The sequence below is a fragment of the Pieris brassicae genome, chromosome 10, assembly GCF_905147105.1.
Source record: "Pieris brassicae chromosome 10, ilPieBrab1.1, whole genome shotgun sequence".
Classification (NCBI taxonomy): domain Eukaryota; kingdom Metazoa; phylum Arthropoda; class Insecta; order Lepidoptera; family Pieridae; genus Pieris; species Pieris brassicae.
The window spans coordinates 14,273,728-14,297,637 of NC_059674.1; the positions used below are offsets into that span (position 1 = coordinate 14,273,728).

General features: G+C 32.0%; 1 protein-coding gene across 6 annotated transcripts; it reads left to right on the top strand.

The window, feature by feature from the left end:
- Window positions 1–8,974: 8,974 nt before the first annotated feature.
- On the top strand, window positions 8,975–23,770 carry LOC123715095 (zinc finger protein 347-like). 6 transcript variants are annotated; one of them, XM_045669920.1, is made up of 15 exons: window positions 8,975–9,067; window positions 11,447–11,582; window positions 12,583–12,712; window positions 14,070–14,174; window positions 14,551–14,631; window positions 15,377–15,397; window positions 16,049–16,137; window positions 16,341–16,463; window positions 16,673–16,768; window positions 17,325–17,475; window positions 18,320–18,536; window positions 19,101–19,267; window positions 20,444–20,619; window positions 20,920–21,130; window positions 21,698–23,770. In XM_045669920.1, the coding sequence occupies exons 2-14, from the start codon at window positions 11,463–11,465 to the stop codon at window positions 21,118–21,120; spliced, it is 1,677 nt and encodes a 558-aa protein (XP_045525876.1). In that variant the 5' UTR covers window positions 8,975–9,067; window positions 11,447–11,462; the 3' UTR covers window positions 21,121–21,130; window positions 21,698–23,770. The 6 variants fall into 6 exon arrangements, with proteins under 6 accessions (XP_045525876.1, XP_045525875.1, XP_045525872.1 ...); XM_045669919.1 differs by lacking the exon at window positions 8,975–9,067 and adding an exon at window positions 9,484–9,627; XM_045669916.1 differs by lacking the exon at window positions 8,975–9,067 and adding an exon at window positions 9,639–9,923.
- The last annotated feature ends 140 nt before the right edge of the window (window positions 23,771–23,910 follow it).

The window sequence follows — 23,910 nt, forward strand, 5'->3', positions numbered from 1 at the left end:
AATTTAATTCAAAACAGAATAATGATAAAAAATTAACTCTCTTTTAGCTACGTTTAGCTGCCGCTAAATATAAATTATCTACTGTACAATTATGAAGACGTTTATCGTTTCAGGATATATCACACCTTTGAAAGGAAACTTTTTTAAATATCGAATTTGTTATGTTTTTTTTACTTCCGTCCCTCTGCTTCACACGCTTTGTTTCCTGTACGAAAGAACTAGATAAGTTAACGCTCGACATTCTAATTTTCTTATCCTAAAATTACAAACGAGAAAGTTTGTAAATGTAACCGTTTTTAATCAACATTTACCTCGTGGCGTGGCTTAGATTAGATGGCGTTAAAATGGAGGTTCTGAGTTCGATCGTGGCAAGATAATATCTACCTATTTCGGGTTGATACGTAAACGTTTCATTCCTTGCAGTTTCATCCATGATTTTATAATATACATTATAATATATCTATATTTAAAAAATATTTGCCTAAGCGCCAAACTCGAAGACCGAAGAGAGGTTGTACCAATTCCATTTATTTTTAGTACTTATTCCTAGAACTGAGTGAGTGAAAAATTAAAAAAAAAACGTTTTATTTTATTCCGGAAAGCGAACAGTCTGTATTGAGTAGTTTAGCAAAATGGTTCATCCATATGTTTTTAAGTAGCTACCAAAAATGTCATATTAAGACGAAACGAAGTTTGCGGGCAGCTAGCTAGTTGCCAATGTTTGCTACGGAATTGTTATTTTTTAAATATCCTAACATAATCATTTTTCAGGCATTTTAATCATTTTTATAGGTTGTGCGTATATTAATAGAAGTGGCAGCAGGCATATTCGCCCTAAATAACAGTGAGTTCATAGCCGACCTTTCAGATCTAGTACACTCTTTTATGGAAGGATCAGAAGACACATTGGTTCAAAAAACCAATAGTACCAAAAAGCATTTCTATACAATAGTACAAATGACGATCCATTAAATTTAACTTTCAAATGTAAACCTGGGTTTAAAATAATCTAAATAAGTCCTTTAGTTTCAATGTGTATGTATATCTTGGCTAGTTTCTAGGCGTATGCTATTAATCAGTGATGACGTAAATATTACGTTATTGTTCCATTGTTTTTCGTTACCTAATAAGCGGTTGATTAAACATGTCATATATGTATACACATTACTAATTTTGAATTGATAGGTATCACATGCAATGCAAATGCAAATGAATTGTATTAAAATACATTGAAATGATTCTATACAATGTATTTTTGAATACTTTAAACCTTAGATTTGCTGACACATCACCTGTCGTACATCGTACAGCTATAGTAATAGTTATGAATACGTTAATATTCTAAATTGCTTATAAAATCCGTGCTTTAATTTTCCCTACACTGCCTTCGCAAGCGGCTGTTAGCCCTCTAAAGGCACGAGAAACCGTACAAGGCACTGCGTGCGTCGTGTCGCCAACAACACCATTTTTGGATCCAACAACCTCGTGGCGTCCTGACTTTATATCAGAAGTTTGAGATGGATTTTTTTTGTGTTCAAGTGCATGAGTTTTAAAGTGAATTTTGCATCAGATGATTTATATTGCTTTTGATTAGCCTCTTCTCCTCAAACCAAACATTAATACTTTGATGGATTGGAAAGATTGTTGACCAAGAGTTCCTATATCCTTATTCAATGTAGCATCAGCAATGTGGGTTCGAATTGTAGGGAAACATCGTTGTAACCTTCGGGGCGGTTGCCGCGTAAACATAATCTTTCAAATTTTATTTTCTAGATAATATAAATTTCTATGTAACTAAACACAATTAAGTTGACGTACTGTCCTTACTCAACCAATGTTATCACTTGTGATTGGAAAAATAAAATAAGCAAAACTGTCCGAACAATTCATCTGTAGCCGGAAGGAAGGAAATACATTTGTGTCAAGGCAGCTATTATTGGCAACATATACCTTATATGTTCATGGTTTTACGTACACCTTGAATTACAGGCTATTTATATTTCATACCTAACATGTACCAACTAGCTGAGTACTTCATCACTCTCTGAAGGCAGTTTCCGATTTTATTATTATTAACATTCATGTTTACAACAAACCAACTATCTATATTAAAATAGCTTTGTTGAGAAATGTATCTTTATGTAGGAAAAACCTTTTTCTTTATAAAAAAAACATGTGTGCAATTCACACGTGTTAGAAGTGAAACCTTCAAAAACAATGTTTTTATTATTAATAATATGTAAATTGGACGTTTTTCAATGTCTAAAAGTAGGATAAAACTTTTAATTAAAAAAATAACACACCACGCTATCTTACTAAAACGCTGTAATACGCAGCCGCATACAGTGTACAGTAAGCTCACGTAGTTTTCACATGCACTACACACGTTAAATGCTCAAATACAAGCACGTATTAAACAGTGTGCAATATACATACACACTGACATCTGCTCTCTCGCTCTGGCTCACAAATTACAGGCGACTATGCTTAGAAGACGGGAGTGGGGACGCTACGAAGTATGGCACAAAGAGGAGAGACCGATAATATACAAATTGTATGTATATTTCTGTCTCATTCTTTCCCCTGGCTTCATCCTACACATTTTTGTATTTGTGTCTCTTACCTGTCGTTTTTTCGTTGCATCCGGTTTGAAATCACAACGATTCTAAAGAAGTTTCACTTCAAAAAAGGTTTCAGTGCCGCTGGAAGGAGCTCAACTAACAAAATCAGCAATAAAGTATTTTTAAATAAGATAAAACAAAAACACTACTTTTAAAAAAATAACGACGTTAATGCATCTGCTATATGTTAAATAAAATCTGAATTCTTTAATTCACAAGAATTTCTCATTAATATGAGTTATATTTAAATTGTAGATAAAGACTTCCGTCTATGCCCGGTCTTTGGCCTTTGCGCAGTCTGTTTCATCCGTTATAATTTAAATTCAAAACAGTTTCTACATTACAATTGTAATTTGGCTAACGGAAGTAGATATGACTTCGCGCCAAATTTTGAATTTACGGAAAATTCAGTTTGCTGTACTTACGCATATAAAGACAATATTATGTTATTTATTAATGATAAAAATACCAGAGACACAATGTCTATTGAAAGTTTTAACGTCTATATAGTTTAGCTACTAGGCAGCTATTTAAATATGAAACTTTGAAGTTCCTCCATCCTTCTAAATACGGCTTATAAAATAATATTTTGCCTGGTACATATAAGATTCATGTACTAGAATTGTTTGAACTCAGAAATAGGGCAGACATGTGTTTTTGTTAAGTTGATCTATCTTTAAAGCCAGAAATTTATCACCGTTATGTGCATAAAAAGCCGATGTTTTCTTTCGCGGATATAGAACCCAGGATCACACAAATATGAGTTATCCGTCACTCGAATACAGAGGTTTTTAATCTATAACGTTTTTGTAAGTATCGACCGTTGCAAAGTTATGTAATATGAAACACGATGACGTGATGTTGGCGGTTACAGAAACGTTGAAAAATTTTAGTCGTGACCTTGGACTCTACGACGCAAACTACAATACAGAACACGTGCAAATCGTGAAAAAGCTTTTTATTAGGAATATGGTGTAAAATAAAACAGGACCACCCTCACTCGACCACCATATGGAGCCAATGCACATAAAATCATGTAAAAAAACATGAAGTAATATTGAAAATCGAATTTGTTGACTACCTGACTCCAGAAATACATTTTACTTATAAACTATTCGAGTTACCAAACCTCGGGCTCTAGAATAAGATAGCGGATAATGATAAGGCGTGATCCGCTATCGAGTCGTATATAATATATACATAGTCATGTGACAAGCGTATAACATAAACCGCCCAACATGTTTTTAAAAATGCGTAAATAAATTCGATATTTTTTATTGATTCTATTTGAAATAACAAACGATCGCTCACGTGCACTGAATATTAAATATTTATTTATCATTACAACGCATAAGTTATCTTTGATAGTAGGATAATTATGTCACTCCAGAGTGGACAACGTACATATCAACATTAATCAATAAAATACTATTTAAGTAGTAGAATTATTTAATACAATTCATCGCCTGTTTTTTCAAAATCATTGAAATTGATTTTTCAAATTTAAAAACGGTTATTCGTGTGTTTAAAATGGATAGAATCGAAAATACTGTTACATAAGTGCCTATTTGAAATAAATATATAATATACGAGATAATTTAATAACGTTAAATTTGTATTTACAATTTTCATAACCTACAAAGTAATATTAAAAAGGAAATAAATACAAATTTAAACAGTTTGGTCCCTGTTGCAGTGTAGTTTTAACGCGGGCGGCATTACCTAGCTATACTGCGATACTTATTCGTTGAGCCAGGGAAACACCAGTTCTGGGGTCTAATAAGCGCCATGTGTACTTAAACCTCACGGCCCAAGAGTCCCTACTCCAAAGAGAACAAAATCGAAGTTGGAGGAAAGACTCTTATATTTGTGCCGTTTATTATTTTCTGCCTGCTCTGCTAATGCCCATGTTAAAAATTATATAACTATTAGTTGTAATAATCGAATCCAAAACTTTTATCTCTTAAAAATTGTATACTGCCGTAGATTAAAGATTAGATTATAAAGGCGTCGAATATTTTCTAGATAACACGTTCGCATATTCGACAAACCAAATTCGTCACTTCCGACTTTGCTATATTTACATTTATCATCACAACACTGCAGTTCGCACCCTTACGTTTTTTTATAAGGTGACGTCATCAACAGGGGTGCCTCCCTTTTAAAATTTGAAGGGATCTTAGTCAACACTGCTCGCTAATTGTAGATCGGTTTGTTTTGAAGTAAAACTCGTTTAAAAGCTTTTATTGAAGACCAAAAACCCTCTAAATGTGAAAAGGGTGAACGTACTTGACAATAACTAGCAATTTGACTTTCGGTCCTACCACATTCGTTTGATATTAATTAAATACATATTTAAAGTACATATACAACTTGTTAGATTTGCCTTTAACTCTTGAAAACTGGCCACTATAGGGTTTTTACTAACCTAACAACAACTCTATAATGGCAGAAAAGCCTTCAGCGTCTCTATAATATAGAACTATAGTTTATACTGTATTTACTCATTCGGAAATCTGAGGTTTATATAATTCGATCATTACCTATGCCTTCACCAAATCGTTAACGTGAAGATTTTATAATGCATTTTAAATAACGGATCAACTTAAGGCTGAATATGAATGACATAAATAAATAATCAGAAAATGTTTTGTCTCGTTTATCTATATTCTATATACAATAACAGATTGAATGGCTATTAAAGATTTTTAAATGTGTGGCTTAGATTTTTAAATAATTCCTGTAATCAATGCCGATTAGAAATATAGTGCTGATGATAAAATCTAATTGTATAGACCTTTAAAAAAATTATATCCATGACAAGAGTTTTTGCTAGACAGTGAAACAGTCTTGAACCATACTGCTCACAATCTTTCTTATTATGAGAAAGTAACTAGAATATGTATGAATAGAGAAAGTATAGTTCGAGAGACTTGTAGACATCTCCATAATTCTTGGGAAGTTAACAGTATCACGATTGTAATATTAGTTTATGTCATTATTGTATGGCCCCTTTTCCTATTAGTTTTTAGGCCCTTTGGCTGCCCTCACTCGATGTCATTTGGGGACAATAATGGACGAAATACGATCAAAGTTAAAAAAGATTGGTAATAGTTTTTGTGCATTGACTTGCCAATAGACTATGCATAATTTGGGAAATTATGTTTAGCCTGAGGCGTCTCCTACTAGAATATTAAAAATATTTCCCAAACATATATTAGAAAGTGTTTTTATTTTGTTGAATCCACAGATCATGTGAATGGCTGACTCATATCAAGTGCCTACGTATTGGAAGATGAGTCATCGTTTCGAATCACTATTATCTTTAATGTCAAATTTCGTCGTATTTAAATATTACTAGTTTAAGTTTAGTTTTACTAATATTGTGTAGTAAAATTTATTTCAAATGTTCAAACCATAAACATTATACGAGGGTGGACTCGAATAATATTTTTATTAAATGTTTATGACAAAATGTGTTGGTTTTATCGAACCCTTGAATTATAGATATAAGTCGGATGACTCTTGTACCAAGTCAAGGTTTCATTTCGACATTATTGCTTCCGGCTTAAAACCGATTAATATACCAAAATAAAGGCATCGCTTGACTAGTACCCACACCCTTTTAGTATTGGTTCATTATATGCTATGCAAATAGGGGCATAGTTGTACATCAAAAATTATTACCATTTATAGATAGTAAATTGTACAGAGACTCTAAAACTCTTAACGGATTTTGATTATTAGATTTTCGTTTAAGCTTCTTTCTAACCTACCTAATCTAACCTAACCTAACTCACATATCTGATGATATGTGTATTTTTTGATACTATCCGTTTTTTATACTATATCCCGAATTAGCCTACGATATAATCGTAATGTATGGTCGTAAGAACGAAGTTTTCTTTCACAGTCTGAGTCGGAATTCTAACGCCTCAGTAAAATGCTATATTTTTACTAGACGAACAGATATATATAATTTGTCATTGCCATATAAGGCCATCAGCGAAATTTCTTATTAACATCTGGCTAATCGGATAAACTTTATTCACGCTTCGATACGCTTGATATCGTGATATTTTAGTAGGGATGTTCTTTAAAACATGTAAGCGTTTACGTACATACTTAATACCTATATAGCTAATTCTAAAGGACTTACAGGGATAATCTATTAGATCGCATTACTCTTTTAACCTTATGGGATAAACCTTGAACTTATTGTTGATATGTATGTATGCTAATATCTGTATAATTATTGATACAAGCTAATAAACATATATATTAATACTACTAACACATACATACCACACATACATTTTGCCATAGAGCATTTCTTTCTATAACATATAAACCCGCCCCAGTTCTTATCTACTCTGATGCTTATAAAATCACTCTATATTTAAAGATTCTTGACAACCCTATATGATCAGATGATCTAACGAGATGCGAAGTAAACTAACGGAATAATGTATAATAATTAGTTAATTTAATAAGTTAATGACGCTCTCTCTGGCATCCGTTTTATTCAAGCCATGCGTTTAATTACCGAGCACTTTTCACAAAAAAATACACACTTTCTAAATTTTTTTCAGTTAAAACATTATGTAAACTATTATAAGGGCCTTGATATTTTAAATTTCTTACTAACTGGACCAATAAAAAACATGATACGTACATACGTATCTTCAAGACTACATTAAAACGGCCCTTTTTAGCTGATTTTACTGTAATTCACTGTAAATTTATTTCTTGAGAACGAAACAACATAATAATAACAAAATTCATAATTACTATACTATTGTCTGTTATTTTTAATTACAACAAAATCTGTAGAAGCAAATTAATTCCAGAAGTCCGCGAATGGGAACCGTTTAACATACTTAAGGCAAATCACGTGTAACCATAAACCGAGGGTCTTATGGTTGTTCTCGTTATCCATAAAGAGACTAGGTGGCGTACTATCTCCTTGCAAGCCTTATTTGGTCACACTTTACTTAACGTTGCAGATTTGACCATATTCGTTTATATAAACTAACGGCCCTTAATTAGCAAGGGGCATTGTATAGTATAGAGTCCTACACTAAGAAGTATTATCTCTTAAGAGTTAAATTTCATAGTTTTGCTTTTCAATGTTTTGGACAAGGACACTATTTCAGGAATGTTATGACCGAATGAGGCAAAATGTGTAGTTATCCAACTGGGCTTTACTTTATCTCAATATAGTTTGTAAAAGTTGATTAAAAACTCTTTAGACTAAGAAAAACACTTTTTGAACGGATTAAAGCTATATATTATTATTAAAAACTTATAATTATTGTGTAAACTTAATGTGTAAATGCTTTTTTTAACAAAAGACAATACTATCTTTAGACTAGTGGTATGACTCTAGTTTATTTTAGTTGTGTGAATACGTGTAGCGTCTGTACAAGTGAAATGATTTTGTATTTTCCGTTTTTTTATGTGAAAAGAAGAAATTTGTCAGTTGATGATTTTTACTCGATATAACATAAGAACGCCATCTTTTCTTGAAATTCCTCTCAACATGTACGTCAAGCGACGATTAGACATAGCGTAATTTGTTAAACCATCAATAGAGGTCTCTTTTTTCTTCGACAAAATAATTAATATTATTAGTATCCTGATGTTTTTGTTGTTTCATAATTAACAAATAGATATGCATACACATACAGTATTAGAAATAGTATCTATTTAAAAAAGTTTGCATGTAGTATGTTTTCGATTTTCAAAACTTGAAAATGACAGCGGCAGGACATGACAGTAACATATGTCACGTTGAAATTGTAAAGTGTATTGTCATAAGTCAAAACAAAAAGTGCAACAGCTGCGCCCCTCTGCATTGTGCACACATTTTGTTCGATTTTATTGAACTTCTTTAGTTTTGCATGTATCAATCACGTTTATTTCCATAATCAGATGACTTTTGTAAAAGAGCCTTCTAGTACCGCTCCTTGGACTACAGTCATAGAAAGTAATGGAAACTTAATAAACAGAAATATGACAGAAAATAGGTAATGCTTCATATAAATCATTAAAGTCAATAAATATTATCAGCTGTTATGCATAAAAATTTATTGCATTAATATACTATTGTATTTCAGAAAACGATCTCGTGAAGATGATACATGTGATTTTATGCCATTATCAAAACGAATAAATAATTTGCATATCAACAACAATATAAATAATGCACTACCACATCAGACAGCACTTGACTCTAGTCAATTAATTCAAGTTGAAAACAGCTGTATTCCTTCACCAAGTTCTTCCTCGGATTCAGATAGAAGGCCCAGCTATGATCCCGGGCTGAATTCTAATCAAAGCAATTATTACTATGAAAACAAATTGTTATTTGAACTTCATTTAGAGAGAATACAAAGAACTGGGCAGCAGTTTCCGTTTTAATATTAGGTTTTAATAGGTTATATGTAAGTTTGGTACCTGTATTTGTTGTTTAGTGTATTAATTGTATGTCATTATACTACTTTGAAACTTACAATACAGTATGAATCATCATTATGCCCTGTTATAATCATGTCAATTAATAACTGAATAATTTGAAAGAAAAAATCAATTACATGAAAGAAATAGCCCATATTAGGACAATGGCTAAATATTATGTTTCATTTAGATAATGGTCTTAAACTTTAGTATTCTAATGTACGAAAACTACTATACAAAATATGCTCAAGAAATTTATAACAATTTTTCAACTTTAAATTGTTTATTGAAATATTAAGTATAATCTATGCTCCTTATTGGCCAATCACGAATCAATTTGAATTATTTGACTGACTCGTTATGCTAGCGCCGCCTGGTGATGAAATTTAATATCAAAAAACAGTATGGCGGCCTGCATATAATGTTGTAGACTGGAGTGACGATGTTTACGTGAATTTGTGTGAAAAAATATTGAGTTCAACAGTACGTTTGTGTTTGAGCTTTTGAGGGCAAAGATAAATATTAACTTAAGAAAAGTCATCCAAAGGTATGTTTCCTATTATTAATAATATTTGTTGCTAACTTTTGCGTATCCGTGACCTTATTTCGAAAGCGGTACATTGATATACCGTTAGACGGGGCGCGTGGCCGTCCCTGAGTGTTACCTCAAGAGTGTCGTGAGTTCGAGAGGGCCGCGCAACCCCTCCTCTCGCGTTTTTCCTGGCAGTGGTGGAAGGAGTCGGGAGCGGGAGTGCGCTTGGTTTACAGCCGGTATTTGGAGGGGATCCTACGGTTGGTGGGGATGCGTATCGAGATGGACACGCAATCGGGTCGAAGGAATTGGTAGGTTGGTAGGGGTTAACAACCTTCCATCACTATGTTCCGCCCACCATCATATGGGTTTCAAAATTGCGAATGATAATCTCTTGAGATGTCAATAATTGCGTAACTTATGAAGCTTTTGATGTTCGATTCCTTTGTCTATAAGTAAATTTATTTGTAACTATTGTAAGTTATTTTAATTTGAGAATAAAATGTACACTCTATTATTATATCTATTTAGGACAATTGTTTATTAGTAAAACAAAAATTTTAATGTAATTATTCTGAAATGTAAAAAATAACAATTGTTATCAAGGCTACTTTGTCTAGCTTTGGAATGTCCTTAATAAATAAAGTGTTAATTCCTTTCACTTAAATAACTGTATGGCAATGGTTTATTTTATGCCTCAATTTGACTAGTGTGAATGATTTATTTCTAAACTTTGTTTATTTATAAATTTTTGAGTTTAGGATATATGACCTACAATGTGTACTTAACATAACATTTATAAATCAACGATCTAAAGGAAAACAATTACACTATCAATTAAATATATTGATACACATCTATTTGTTCACACAACTATTTGCCAACTTCTTGCATGTACATACTACATCTAAATGTGTTGTGAAAGTACAGCAAAGAGAAAGTGAGCATCACATTAACTTGAACACATCGTCTGTATATGTGGTACCTAGCCGACCGGTTGTATCAAGCCAGTACAAAAAACTTTCTTTAACCCACTTTCGTATTCTCGCGTTGATCTTTCGCCATTCACCGTCATTTCGGCTCCAGTGTGCTTAGTTTGGTAGTCAACAGTGGTGTGGCCCTACCATCCCTGTGTAATCCCAGTCGGTGGTGGGATATTTTTGTGGGGGTATTTGAGAAGTGGGATATTGCGTTTCTTCGGCGGCCGCGCCGTGTAATTGGTGCAATGTGTGATATGCAAAATATGCCTACACAAGATGATGGCTCGTGGTATGGAATTTTTTTAGAATTTCTCAAAACCAAAATCATATAATGTTCTTAGAAGTTTTAATAAAAGTGCTATCTCTATTACTAATAATATGTTTATTATTGGCTGGCTCATACTTGGAAAGCAGTTTATTCTTGTATTTCCTTGTAATTTATATAATTTTAGATTATATAAATAGAATCTGGTTTTTAGCAGTGGTCTCTGGTTACTCAGCTTGTATGTCTGTTTAATGCCTTTACCTACCACTTTTTCAGTATAAACTCCAGGAACAAAACAATATTTAAAATTAATACATAATATAGAAGTCTCGTCCCTACTAACAAATACTTGCTGAAACAAATGTTTCATGTATACTCTAAAATTACCACAGCATTTACAACAAATACAGTTTTTGTTTTACATCCTTATACCACAAAAAATGGTTTCTTAAACAATTAAATGTTGAAAAGTCATATATCTCTGAGCTAACTTAAAAAAAAAATTACCTAATACTAAAGAAGATTTTATGTGAAACAGTAAATGTATGTTATGATATTATTTCCTTACTATTATATATGCTTTTTTCAGTGAGGAAGATTCTGAGATGAATTGGAATGCAGCATTTTCAGCCATGGGTGGTGGCACACATTTTGTAACAACAGGTGGCCAGCTGCCTGTCACTAAAATTCAACAGAATCCTAATAATGGAACTCAGTTGTCACAGGTAATTTGACTGAGCCTGACAATAAATATTTTTAATTGTTTGTCAGATGTATGTAGCCATATTAACTTATGTTTATGTGAAAACAATAAAGGTAACAAGACCTGATTGTCTATAAATATTAATTATATATTTATTAATCTATATAACAAAATAAATGCCATTAGTTTGATACATCCATGTGGTTAGGAATTTTATAAATCCTGTTAGATATACTAACATAAATTTTATGAATTTAAGTTCTTAAACTAGGAGATGGTCCATGGACATGAAGTAGTGTCTTATTGGCATTAGTTATTTAAATATAAAATGTCTGAGTGCTGCACATATGAATACTTATGGGTTTAATTAATTCATTTACTAACAATAAATAAGCTACCCATACTATGTTGTGTTTCTTGATATAATTATTATAGATATGGATTTGAGACCGCCTCTGCGGCTAGTCGTTAACTCCTCGCGAAACAATTGTTTTAGGTTGAATTGCAGATCCTCAAAAGATCTCAATGAAAGAATAGCGAAATTAGCTTGCTCTATCAATTGGTTACAGGACCTCAAACATATCAGAGTGTCAACGATAGACTAAAATATCAAGTGTGTTAGGAACTTTCACTTGCATACTGGTTTCACTGTCTTGACTCTAACAACAATAGTTATAATACTTATGCAATCTGTTTAGAGATTTTAATGTTTTGTTCAATTTTTATACTGTGAATTTTTTGTTTACTAGATTCATAATTCAGATTATAATTATGGTTTGAATAGGACATGCTTTTTTAATATATTTTGCAATTTAAAAATTTAATATATGTACTTCATGCAAAGTCTTTCACGAATTCTATTGGTAATCTTGTTTTCTTTTATGCAATGTGTATTCATATATCATAATTCATATCACTTGGAATATATTTTTTAATTTGGAAGGCAACAATAAAGGTCAACAATCAAAGATCATCAACTTCCTCTTCTTGGATGCTCTTTAATGCAGAATTCTATGTTTCAGGTGGTGGGCATGGTTGGAGGAGTAAATATGGGCGAAGGCGTACAATATGTTCGCACACTAGACGGCACTCAATTGCAGACCACACCACAGCTGATTTCTGTACCCATAACTCTACCTGGGACAAAACCAGGTAATATTACTTATCTTTACATAATCCCTACCACATTATAATATTATTTAAGAATAGTGGCCCCGACAGACGTTGTCCTGTCTTAACTATGAATATTAATTTCGAATTGGTATAATAACTAAAAAAATATTTCAGAAACAAAGTGTTTATTATTCTTATGTTTTATGATAAACAACATTCTTAGTTTGTTTTTCTGGCGCGTACATTAATAGTTTTGTTGGTATTCCGACACGGGAACAGGCGACCTATAACTGGCCATATGAAAAACATGGATTTTCAAGAATAACGCCACAAACAATTAACGACTGTTATTATTTTATATGTATTATTTGATATAATAACTCCGATCGAAGCATTTGTTTTAAACGATATTCATGTTTCTTACGTCCGCTTTGTCGGTATTTGCACGCACTGTCAATGTCATGTCAAACGCCATAAGGTTACATGAAAACCGTATGAATTTTAAAAGCGCCTATGCTCTAAAATAAATTTGCTATCGTTACAAAAGTCAAGATTACTTAATATGGTCGTTAAGTATTCTTAAATTTTCTAATTTTCCGAGCAATTTTCTTAATTTTTTCTTTCATAAGTACCTTCGCAAAATCGGTCCAGCCGTTCACGCGTGATGCCGTGACCAAGAAAATAGGGATTCATTTATATATATATATAGGTGATATTATAAAATTTCAAATTAAATTCATTTACAATTTACATTTACATTACATTACATTACATACATTTTCAAATACAATAACAATATAATACACACATTCAGCAGAGTTTAATTGAATAAAAGCTGTTACCCACCTCACTCTAGTGAGTGGTGGTATTAACAGAACGTAAACTTAATATCACTATTTTTTATGAGTTTTTATTTATTTCATTGTTTAGGATCGTCTCTGTATAAAGTCTAATTCAATTCAGTTAAGCCAGTTTTAAAGCTGACCTCAGTATTTGTATACACTGATTGCAAATATGATGATCATTCTATGAAATAACACTTAACCTCAATAAAGATTTTATAGTCACACTTACTAGGTTGGTTGACTAAATGCAATTATTAAATAAAATAATGTTATTCAAGGAAAAAATTTTATATTTGCAAGTCATACTATATTGATTGTGAAAAGTTTAAGTCCCTGAAGCGTAATGGGGTATGGATTTCTGTGTCATTGATCTAATTTATTTTTAGGTAAGCCACGTGTTTATAGGTGTTCTGCCTGACGTCGTATCTGGCATTACAATTAAATGAATATTGCGCATATAAAAAAGTCCTATTTAATAATCGCACGATCACACATTATTTTGTTAAATAATTTGCATGATTTAATTATTAATATTATATTCCATTTATTAGGTGACCCACAACCAACAGTTCAGATTCAAGTATTGGCTCCGAGTTTGATACAGCAACCTCAACCCAAATATCAAATGCAAATACCTATACAGGGATTTCAACAAGGTAATTCCATTCAATCACTAAAACACATCTTTCTTTATTGTATTTCAGTAGGTAAAGGGACTCATACGCTGTCTAATTGCACCTTTTCTCTACTCATCTGTCTCTTTTCATCACAGCTTGAACACAATTTGACAGAAAGAGACGAAAGAGTGTAATTAAACTGAGTTTGTTTTATTGGAATAAGATTTTTCATGACATGGTATTATCATAATTTTAATATGTCTCACGTTAATATTAACACGCTCCTCTATAGCAATTTGTCGTATTTATACTTACGTGGTCGCAGTATTGCCTTATATATTCTATTAGAAATACTTTGCTCAGTTGTTACATAATATACATTATATGAGTTTAATAGTTTATATACAATGTACAGGGGGTGCCGTTCTCACGGTGGCGTATTCACCGGAAGCGAATGATAGCGGTATACAGCTACTAGGAAACGGCTTGCCTGACGGTTTGTTCCTTGCAATTGACAAATATTAGTTAATAGTACTAATTGTTTAGGCTTTGTTAATGTATGACATCGCACGTGAAAGTTGATCATCATTAAAAAACTTCAGATGATAAACAGATTTTTGATCGCATGCTGTATATTAAGAAAAAATAAATTTTAAGTTTGAATTAATTTTAAACTAAATGCTTATAGAACAATAAATATTTTGCGCAAGTGACATACAAAATAAATGCACGCCGAACTTATAAGAATGAATCACATTAATATACAACCAAAATATTTGTATATTTAAAGAATAAGACGGTCCTGGCAAACTGGTTTTAATTCCGTAAAACTGTGCATTTTATGTGTATGATACCAGCCTAATTGAATAATTTGAAACATAAACGAATCAACATTACAATCATACATATTTACTTTAAGTACTAGAATTTGCTAATTAAGTGATATAAATGCTGAATTGAAGATACACTTTTGTTGGATTACAACACGATACCACATTTTAACTTTTTTATTTTAATATTATTTATTCAGTTTTAAAGTTGACACACTATTTTGAGAATTTAAGTTTTAACAGTAAAAGTGTATTTAAATTTACTTGATTAAATAGCAGTTCGAACTAGGCCCATGCTTTTGACTAAATTTGGTACATAATATACTAATAATAGGGAATATTGGTTTAAAAATTATGTACTAATGATTTACCAAACTTTTTGTAAATATATAATTTTATTCCCTTGTTCAGGTACCTTCAGGATAAGACCAGGTGAATATTGCTATATTATGCGTTAACATATGTATGCTTTTTAATATTGTGCTTCATATTAACATGACTAACATTTCACCATACATAATATATGTATTATATGTAGTAAAAAGGTATTGTAAATAAGACATTTCCAAAGTTCCCTTAAAACACTACATCATATTACATTTATTTCACTTTCCTATGTCAACTGATATTTTAATATGGACTTGTAAAAATATTTGCGCTATTATATACACAAATATTTACACTTCATAGATCATAAAGATTTGATATTTAAAGTGGCAACACCTGTACAGAAATTTATTACTGAAGACTGTGACTAAAATGTCTAAGTGTTGAATTTAGCTTAGAGATCTGTCACATTATTTTTTGTATAAAATTTGCTATTTTTCTAGTTTTTGAACACAATAATTTTCCTATATGAATTTGAATATGTACCAAAGATTATACATTTATTATATTATGTATTTTAATTATTGGTTTTTAAAATACATATACAAGTTCCCAACATTAAGTGAGTTCCAGATTTTAGAATTAATAAAAATATATTTTATTAATACGCAATGTCTGTACTTCGAATAATTTAATCACTATTATTAAATTACTATGCAATTATTGTATTCAAATAACACTACATGTATATTTCAGGTTTGCAAGTGGTCGCTGCTCTGCCACAGGACATGCAATTAGTGCAAGACAATAAGGATCAAGTGCAACAAGCTATGCAACAACAACAGGTAATTGCATACTATTCATTTATAGGCGAGGGTTGTTTGGCGTGAGTCGATTTTTAGGTGTTTCTATTTCAATGTAATTACATTAGAAGTTCTCATTCAAATTTCGTTGGTTTAACCCGAAATAATTCCCCGGGAATAGATAAAAAACCCCCCCCCCCCCCCATTTTGTAGTCCACAATTATATTATCAGATTTCAATTACAGATGTATCTGACGCAAAACCAGCAAATTGTGATCAACAATCCAGAAGATGTCAAGCCCAACATTAACACAAGTAACAATAACAATGAAGGGGACATTGTCATCAAGGAGGAGGAGTGTGATGATGTAAGTTACTTAATCACTTTTGTGTGTGTGTTGATATATATATTTTTTTTAATTTTTACTTAATGTACATGGGACGAGCTGTGTTCTAGTCACTCAGTCAACACAAGGGCTCTCAAGTGTCTGGACTATCATCAGAACCATTATGTCACAAATATAATTTTAAAAAAAAATAGTTATTTATTACATAAAAGAAAACTTATATTTTTCAGGAAGACTCTCAAAGCACCCAGAATAGTGATCGACCACAAGATATTTTTATGTCGCATCCGGATATTGTGAAATATGTTTATTCACTACCAGGCCAGGTAATTCAACATTAAGTAGCTATCGTAATGAAAGTAATAAAAAATAGTAATAGTAATAAAAATACATATATTATTTAAATTTGAACTTGCAACTTTTTTATTTTATATTCCAAAGATTAAGGTTTGCACTTATCTTTATTGCCATATTTGTTACCATTTTAGAAATACTATGTATGTATGTATATACTATAAAAGTTAAGTTCCGTGAAGATCTATGTTCAACAGTACAAAATACCTTTTATGTCTTCAATCTATGGTTTATTCCCAGGAAATTGAATCCAATGCTAATGTCCTAGAAATCACGACATTTTTTTTTGATGGCATTACTATCTCAATTATTAATAAATACTTACTTTTTAGTTAAAATCATCATCATCACAGTCATTTCAAAATTATGTCGAAGTTTACAAACGTTTTTTTTTTATTCTAGCACAGTAATTATACAGATATAGTAATTTAAAATGAATACTTAAATGAAAAAAACTTTAAAAAAAATTCGTATTTGGCAAAAAAAAAGATTGAGACCAATATTAAAAATTGTGTTAATTTTTGACAGCAAACACAAGGGCTCCCAGTTTCTCTACAACAATTTTTACGCCTGAATCCCACCGAAGTCAAAAAGAGTGTAGAAAAAATGGAAACAGAAATCACAATCGTCAATGAAAACACCTCTGAACCAGTTGGAAATGACGAAATCCTATTGGAAGGTAAATTTTATAATTGTTTTAGCAAACATGTTAAACAGGTGTCTAAAAATATTGTAATATATAAGAAAGAGGAATAACAATAATTAAATATACAGTGTGGACTCTATATAACGATACTCAAGGGAATGTGCAAGGGATATTTCGACGTTACAAAGGGTTGTCGTTAAATCGAATCGAAAAAGAAAATTTATTTCATACTTGTATTCTAAGAAAAACAACGCTATTGCGTAAAGCCTGTTATTTTTTACTTACTTTATTAATATCTTGCGATATTCTGGTATCTTCGTGTTACAGCACCCCAAGTCGTGAACAAATGAACAGATTTCTTAAAAAGTTCGGTACCCATGATAGTCGAGTTTATTACGGGCTAGGACAACAAAGCGATAAAATAACCTAAACAGTTCCGCAGTTTTAACTAATTTCGGCAACTTAAAAAGTACTTTTTAATATTTCATTGTCGTTATTGAGAAGCGGTGCAATGTTATGTAGAGTTTATAATTGTATGGAGGACAGGCTAAACCAACCAAAGAGTGATTTCGACGCTTTAGGGAGTTTTTTTAGTTAATCGAGTTTACACTAAATGAATACATACGTTTTTGCAATAATACAAAGGCGGCTTTTAGGCTTTGGTAACATATGAAACATGAAATCAAATGAATTGGTCGCAGTATTTAAAGAAATTCTAAAAGTTAGACAAATTTTACAGTACTCAAAATGATAATATCACTAGATACTCGAATTATAATACAAAATCTGTAAAAATTATTGATGTGTAACAACACGGAATTGCACAATTACCGGCCAAAGGGGCTTTATATAAATTCCATGGCAATAATAATTCCAGATACTCGTACAAAGAAAAAGAAGAAATACAAGAAAAAGCCAACCCGTCCCGCTAGGCCAAAGCCCGGTCAGGTCATAATCGCGACGGCTGCGGACGGGTCACCCATCTATTGTTGCCCCGAGTGTCAGAATGCTTACCCTGAGAAGGAGCAACTTGAGATGCACTTAAGTGTTCACCAGATTGAGCGGCGGTTTATTTGCGGGATATGTGGGGCTGGGTATGTATTTAATACTCATATCGCTTAATTTTATATGTTTGTGCTTCAATTTCCTCGGTAATAACCTAATAAATAATTTCGACGTTTTTATCTAATCCTCGCAATATCTGTAGCGCTGATACAAAAACTCAAAGTTCGAAATCGCTATTTGTAGTTAAGCCGCGTGTCCATTATGCAAGTATTTGCATGCATGTATGACGTCACACTTGAGTGCAAGTGGTTGGAATTGGAAACATAATTTTGTTCACCTTGCAGCTTGCATACAAGTTAGTTGTCCTAATGTATAGTGTTTATCATGAGTAGAAGACGTGTTGTGGTAAATATAAATATTTATTGTATCCTACTTAGCACTCATTTTTATAAGGTAATCCTGCACACAGACGAACGCATGCGCTTGCGCTTGCATCTTGCGTGCAAATGAGCTGACGTGCGTATCGTACAAGTTTGAACCTGATTGCATGCATGCAACTTACAACTTGTGTGCAAGTCAATTGCATAATAGAATCGCGACTTTATGAAGTACCATGGGCCCTGTTGTTACCAAAATATTTATAATTTTTTCAGGTTAAAGCGAAAAGAGCACTTGGAGCGTCATAAACTTGGGCACAACCCTGAAAGACCTTACGTGTGCGGCGTTTGTGGGAAAGGCTTCAAGAGAAGGGAACATTTGAATCTTCATGTGGTCATTCATTCGGGAGTCAAGAGCGAACGCTGTGGAGAATGCGGGAAAGGTTGGTGAAGTTGTATAATGTATAATAGATATACAATTTTTAAGTTAAACTTTGGCCTAAGTTTGCTGTATATAAATAAAGATATAGTTACGCAGAGACATTCATACTTGCTCAAAATAGTTTTTGAGCAAGTATGAGTGTCTTTATCATTGACAAGTAAATATATAGAGTTATATTTGGCAAATATATAAAGGTGGCTTTGTGGTTCACATAATTTCTTTATAAATAATATTTCCTCATTGATTTCCTAGGTACATTTAACTGGCATTCAATGTAACACCGTAACAATAATTTTAATAAGGTGTGCAGGTGTGCAAATTATGCATAGCATTTGAGTTAAAGTAAATTTTTGAAATTCTAAAAGTTTGAACCACAATGCAGAGGGATATTCTATGTTTCAATGTGGGTCGTAGCACTTTAAATGACTCAAGGGTTATACCTATAATGGTATCTATTATCAGGTCATAAAAAAGTAGCACTTAAACCACAGTTCGTAATGCGGTAAAGTAATAACAGATCCACTAGCTCATAAATATACTATCAATAAGAAACTTTTTACATACCATGAAAAATGGGCGGTGGTATCACTTAACATCGGGTTAGCCTCCTGCCCGTTGCCCCTGTTTTATAAAAAAAAATGTGTGTGAAAGAGTAGTTTTACGTTATCTAATAGTAACTAGGATTTTTTTTTAATTATGAACTGATGTCAAATCTTTTTCTCTTAAACATTGTCAGGGGTTATTTACAATAAATATTTTAATTAATTAAATATTTAAAGACACCACATTTTAACGGATTGAAGCTATGTATGTAAGTTTATAATAACTTATTAGGACACCGTAGGTCATTTCTGCAAAAACCCTTCATCTTTTCGTCGATGTCAACTCCGGGGAAATAAATACAGATAATATAACTTTCTCTGCAGCTGTGATACTTTTGACATTCAACACCTTTTGTCTTCAGTCACCGTGACCACGCACGCTGAGAAGCACGCGAAACGTCGGAAAAATTTAAAATTATGTAACATAATTATAAGTTTCTACATGGGTTCAATCCGTTAAAAGAGGTGTTTGCTTTAAATGTGTAAACGTTATATTAATAAAAGACTAATAATAATTAAATATTTCTTAATATAATATTTTCTTAGTCAGTACCTAATTAGGTTTATTTGTTAAGGATTCTACCGCAAAGATCACCTACGCAAACATACGCGTTCTCACGAAACCAAACGTGCAAAAGACGAGGCCAAAGAGGATGGCAATAATGAATTGTTTGAATATGAAGTCAAACAGGAAGCCGTCAGTGTCAGTCCCGGAAACGGAAATACGATACTTCCTGAGATTACTATACATGTGAGTGAAACATGCTTTTATATTTTTTTAGAGAAAAACTTTTAATTTCAATGATTAATATTGTTTTTATAAATATTGAATTACATTTTTTTACAACACTGTATATGTAACTGTAACTAATAGAAAGAAAACATTTGGCTTTGTATGACACAGAAAACTATCAATAAAAACTTTTTAAAGTACTTTTACGTTATCTAACAGTAAATACGATCTTTTTTTATTTATGAACTAAGGAGATTATATTTAAATATTTCGTCGTAATAGTTTTTCTTTGTTTAACTAAAAGATTATTTTATTTAGGTTCCGACAAGTGCGAACATGCAAGTGCCCGTACAAATTAACATACCCCAGCACGTGATGTCATCCCTGGCCGCGGCTCAGAGATCCGGAGCTAACGGAGGCAATGGAGCAAGTGGGACGGGTGGAAACAGTTCCAATATGAACAATGGTCCAATATGCACAGAGGCCCAATTAGACGCCATATTGGCCCAGCATACGTGACATGAGACTGGTATGTCATTTAATATATTTAATTAATAAACGCCAATTTCATATGTAAGGACCTAATATTATAAATGCCACAATTGTCAAACTTTCGCGTCGTTGTAGTTGCTATATTTGAAGGGCTTTTTTACCTTAAACCCTTGGACAACCTCCGTAACTTGTACGATTCATGAGATATTTAAGAATCAACCGTTTGTAAAGAATATATTTTTTGTTAAAAGAAATAATAATACCTCGTGAAGGTGTGTATTTTATTTGAGATCAAATTTGCTTTATGTAAACTATACTAAAAAGCAACACATTATATGCATTATAAGATATAGTTTAGTTTCTCATGTTAATACAAATAATTGTAATAGGTTTCCTGGTTATTAATATTATCCTGAGAAATAATTGTAAAGTCCTATTGATATCAAATATATTGATTAATTCCGCATTTTCTGTATTGCATTATTATGTATGAATTTACCAACTAATAGCAACAAAACGAGCCTAGAATATTAAACATATCGATTGGCACTAGATTTCCATTTGACAATTCTTTCACATAAAAATTTATTTATTTACTTTTCAGATAACGAAAGTGACTCCGACGTCGGCGTGTGAGTGACATAGTACCTGTGAAGCGTTTCCATGGAAACGCTATTTAGATAAGTCACAATCTGCGGATGTAGAAAAAAACAGGGCTATTCTTAAAGTTTTTTCTGAACTGGACGGATAATTTCTAGCAATTGTAATTACAGAAAACTACAAATTCCAGTATAAAATTTATGTTCCGACTTTTTTTTAACTATAAGCCACCATAAGCTTACTATAAACATTAATTAGTTATTGATTGTTTAGTCCTTATTCTAGTAACACTTTACTTAAATTGTTATAAGATTCAACTAATTGACGCTTATAGTACGTTTCTGTCTTAAGAATTATAGAATTATCACAGTTTAGTTATAACATCCGTATATTTTTTTAGTGCTACGTTTGCAGAATATGTAATATAAGATGAAATAAATACTCCACTTTAGGTTATTTCTAATTAAGGTAAATCGTGATTTTATAATGTATATTTAGGTAAGGAAAATGAAAGCTCTTGACGTACTAGACGCGTTATTTTTCGAATTTCGAGGTTAAGTTTTACCTTCATAGTAGTTCCTTGTGTATTTTTAATATTTTGGCACATAACCCCTCTAGCCAAAATGTCTAAAACCTACTTACTGACAGTTTAGTCAAACAGTAACATTTTTTTGTTCGGGAGTTAGTAATAGCCTGACTTATGCTAAGTGTGAGATTAAGAGACGAGACTGAGCGCTACGAATACGTGAATTTCTCAACGTATGTATACGTATACGCGTCTGGTACGCCACGGTATGAGCAAGAAATATCACAGTATCACTTCCATTATCCGTTTTCACAATCTGTTTAACCTTTTTTGCACTAAATCACATTGACAACAAATATAAAAAGGACATCCATCCTTTTATGAAATTGGCTCCGAATATGATGTCAAACGAGACAAACAATATTTGATTGAAAATATTTCTCTTGTGCTTGTTTGGTGCAGAACACATTTACCCCCTTATAATTAGCAGGCCTATCTTAATTCCCTTGGCCCGTGGCGTGGCAAAAGTAGTACATACAATATTTTAAATAGATCATTGTGTTAAATTTATTGCGCATAAAAAAGCTTTTATGTATCTTTATACATTCTCCGTCCATTTGTATTTTTCATTTGACGGTCCCCCTTGTCAGTAGTTGTAGTATTCAGGAGATTTTTATGCGATTAAGAGAATATTTACTAAATATCTCGGGTTATAAGTACACGTAAGTGACATTCTGGGTGCCATGCAAATTATCGCCTTTAAATCGATTCCAATGCACGATGTATTTCGGAACAAAATAAATAACGTAGTACTTTAATGTCATATTTAGTATACTTTTTTTTTCCTTTCTCGTTCTGCACGGTTTGTGCGTCAGCCATGCAAGAAAGTTAGGAGGTGTGTTATTAGATTTATTTTTTGGGTTTGGAAATTGGATCGGAATTTGGATTTAGTATACTTGTAAATAACGACTATTATATTGTTTTGTTTTTATTTGCGTTTTCGTAGCTAAAAATGGCGAATTCTTGCCGTGTTTCGCAATTATGAAATTGATTCTTGTCCTAGATGTCAATAAATACATTCTTGTACCGCTACAAACTCATCTCTCACTGTGGTTGAACTAAAGCTTTTCACATGCGTCGGCGAACCCATACGCTATCGAAAGAGATTGTAGGTGGAGACAAAAATAGCTTGCCTAAAGATTTTCCGATCGGAAAGTTCATGCCATTCGTAAATTCGTAGTTATATTTGTTGCATTCATCACAATCAGCTTTAAAATATTTATATATATTTTTGTACTTAAGTTTGCATGGAATTGTTGCTTAGATGACCACCAAGGTGCTCTATTTAGATATTTTCGTTTGTAAGTTGTAAATTTTTAGTATATTTAGTGATTCCATTAGACCTAATGTCATATTTGAGTTTTTTAGAAAATTGTCTAAATCGAATATTTTTTGTACCTTTTTTACCAGTTAAGATTATACTTTAAATCATGTAGTTAAAAGTATTATAAATGTTAAGGTGCGATGAACTTCAGTTGTTCCCTTTGTACTTTTTGTATGGAACTTATTTATTAATGAGATTCAAGAATAAAGTTGCAGATTTTTTTATTGAGTTTTTATTACACATACCCTTTACCTTAATACTCTAAAGTATCCAATATTGCCCATGTATATTAATATCAGGAAAACAG

Bases quoted from the DNA above. Each gene is read 5' to 3' on its own strand.
- LOC123715095 (XM_045669916.1), top strand. From the start codon at position 9,883: ATGCGTATCGAGATGGACACGCAATCGGGTCGAAGGAATTG. The intron at 9,924-11,446 runs GTAGGTTGGTAG...TGCTTTTTTCAG, and splicing joins CAATCGGGTCGAAGGAATTG to TGAGGAAGATTCTGAGATGA. The intron at 20,620-20,919 runs GTGAGTGAAACA...TATTTTATTTAG, and splicing joins TTCCTGAGATTACTATACAT to GTTCCGACAAGTGCGAACAT.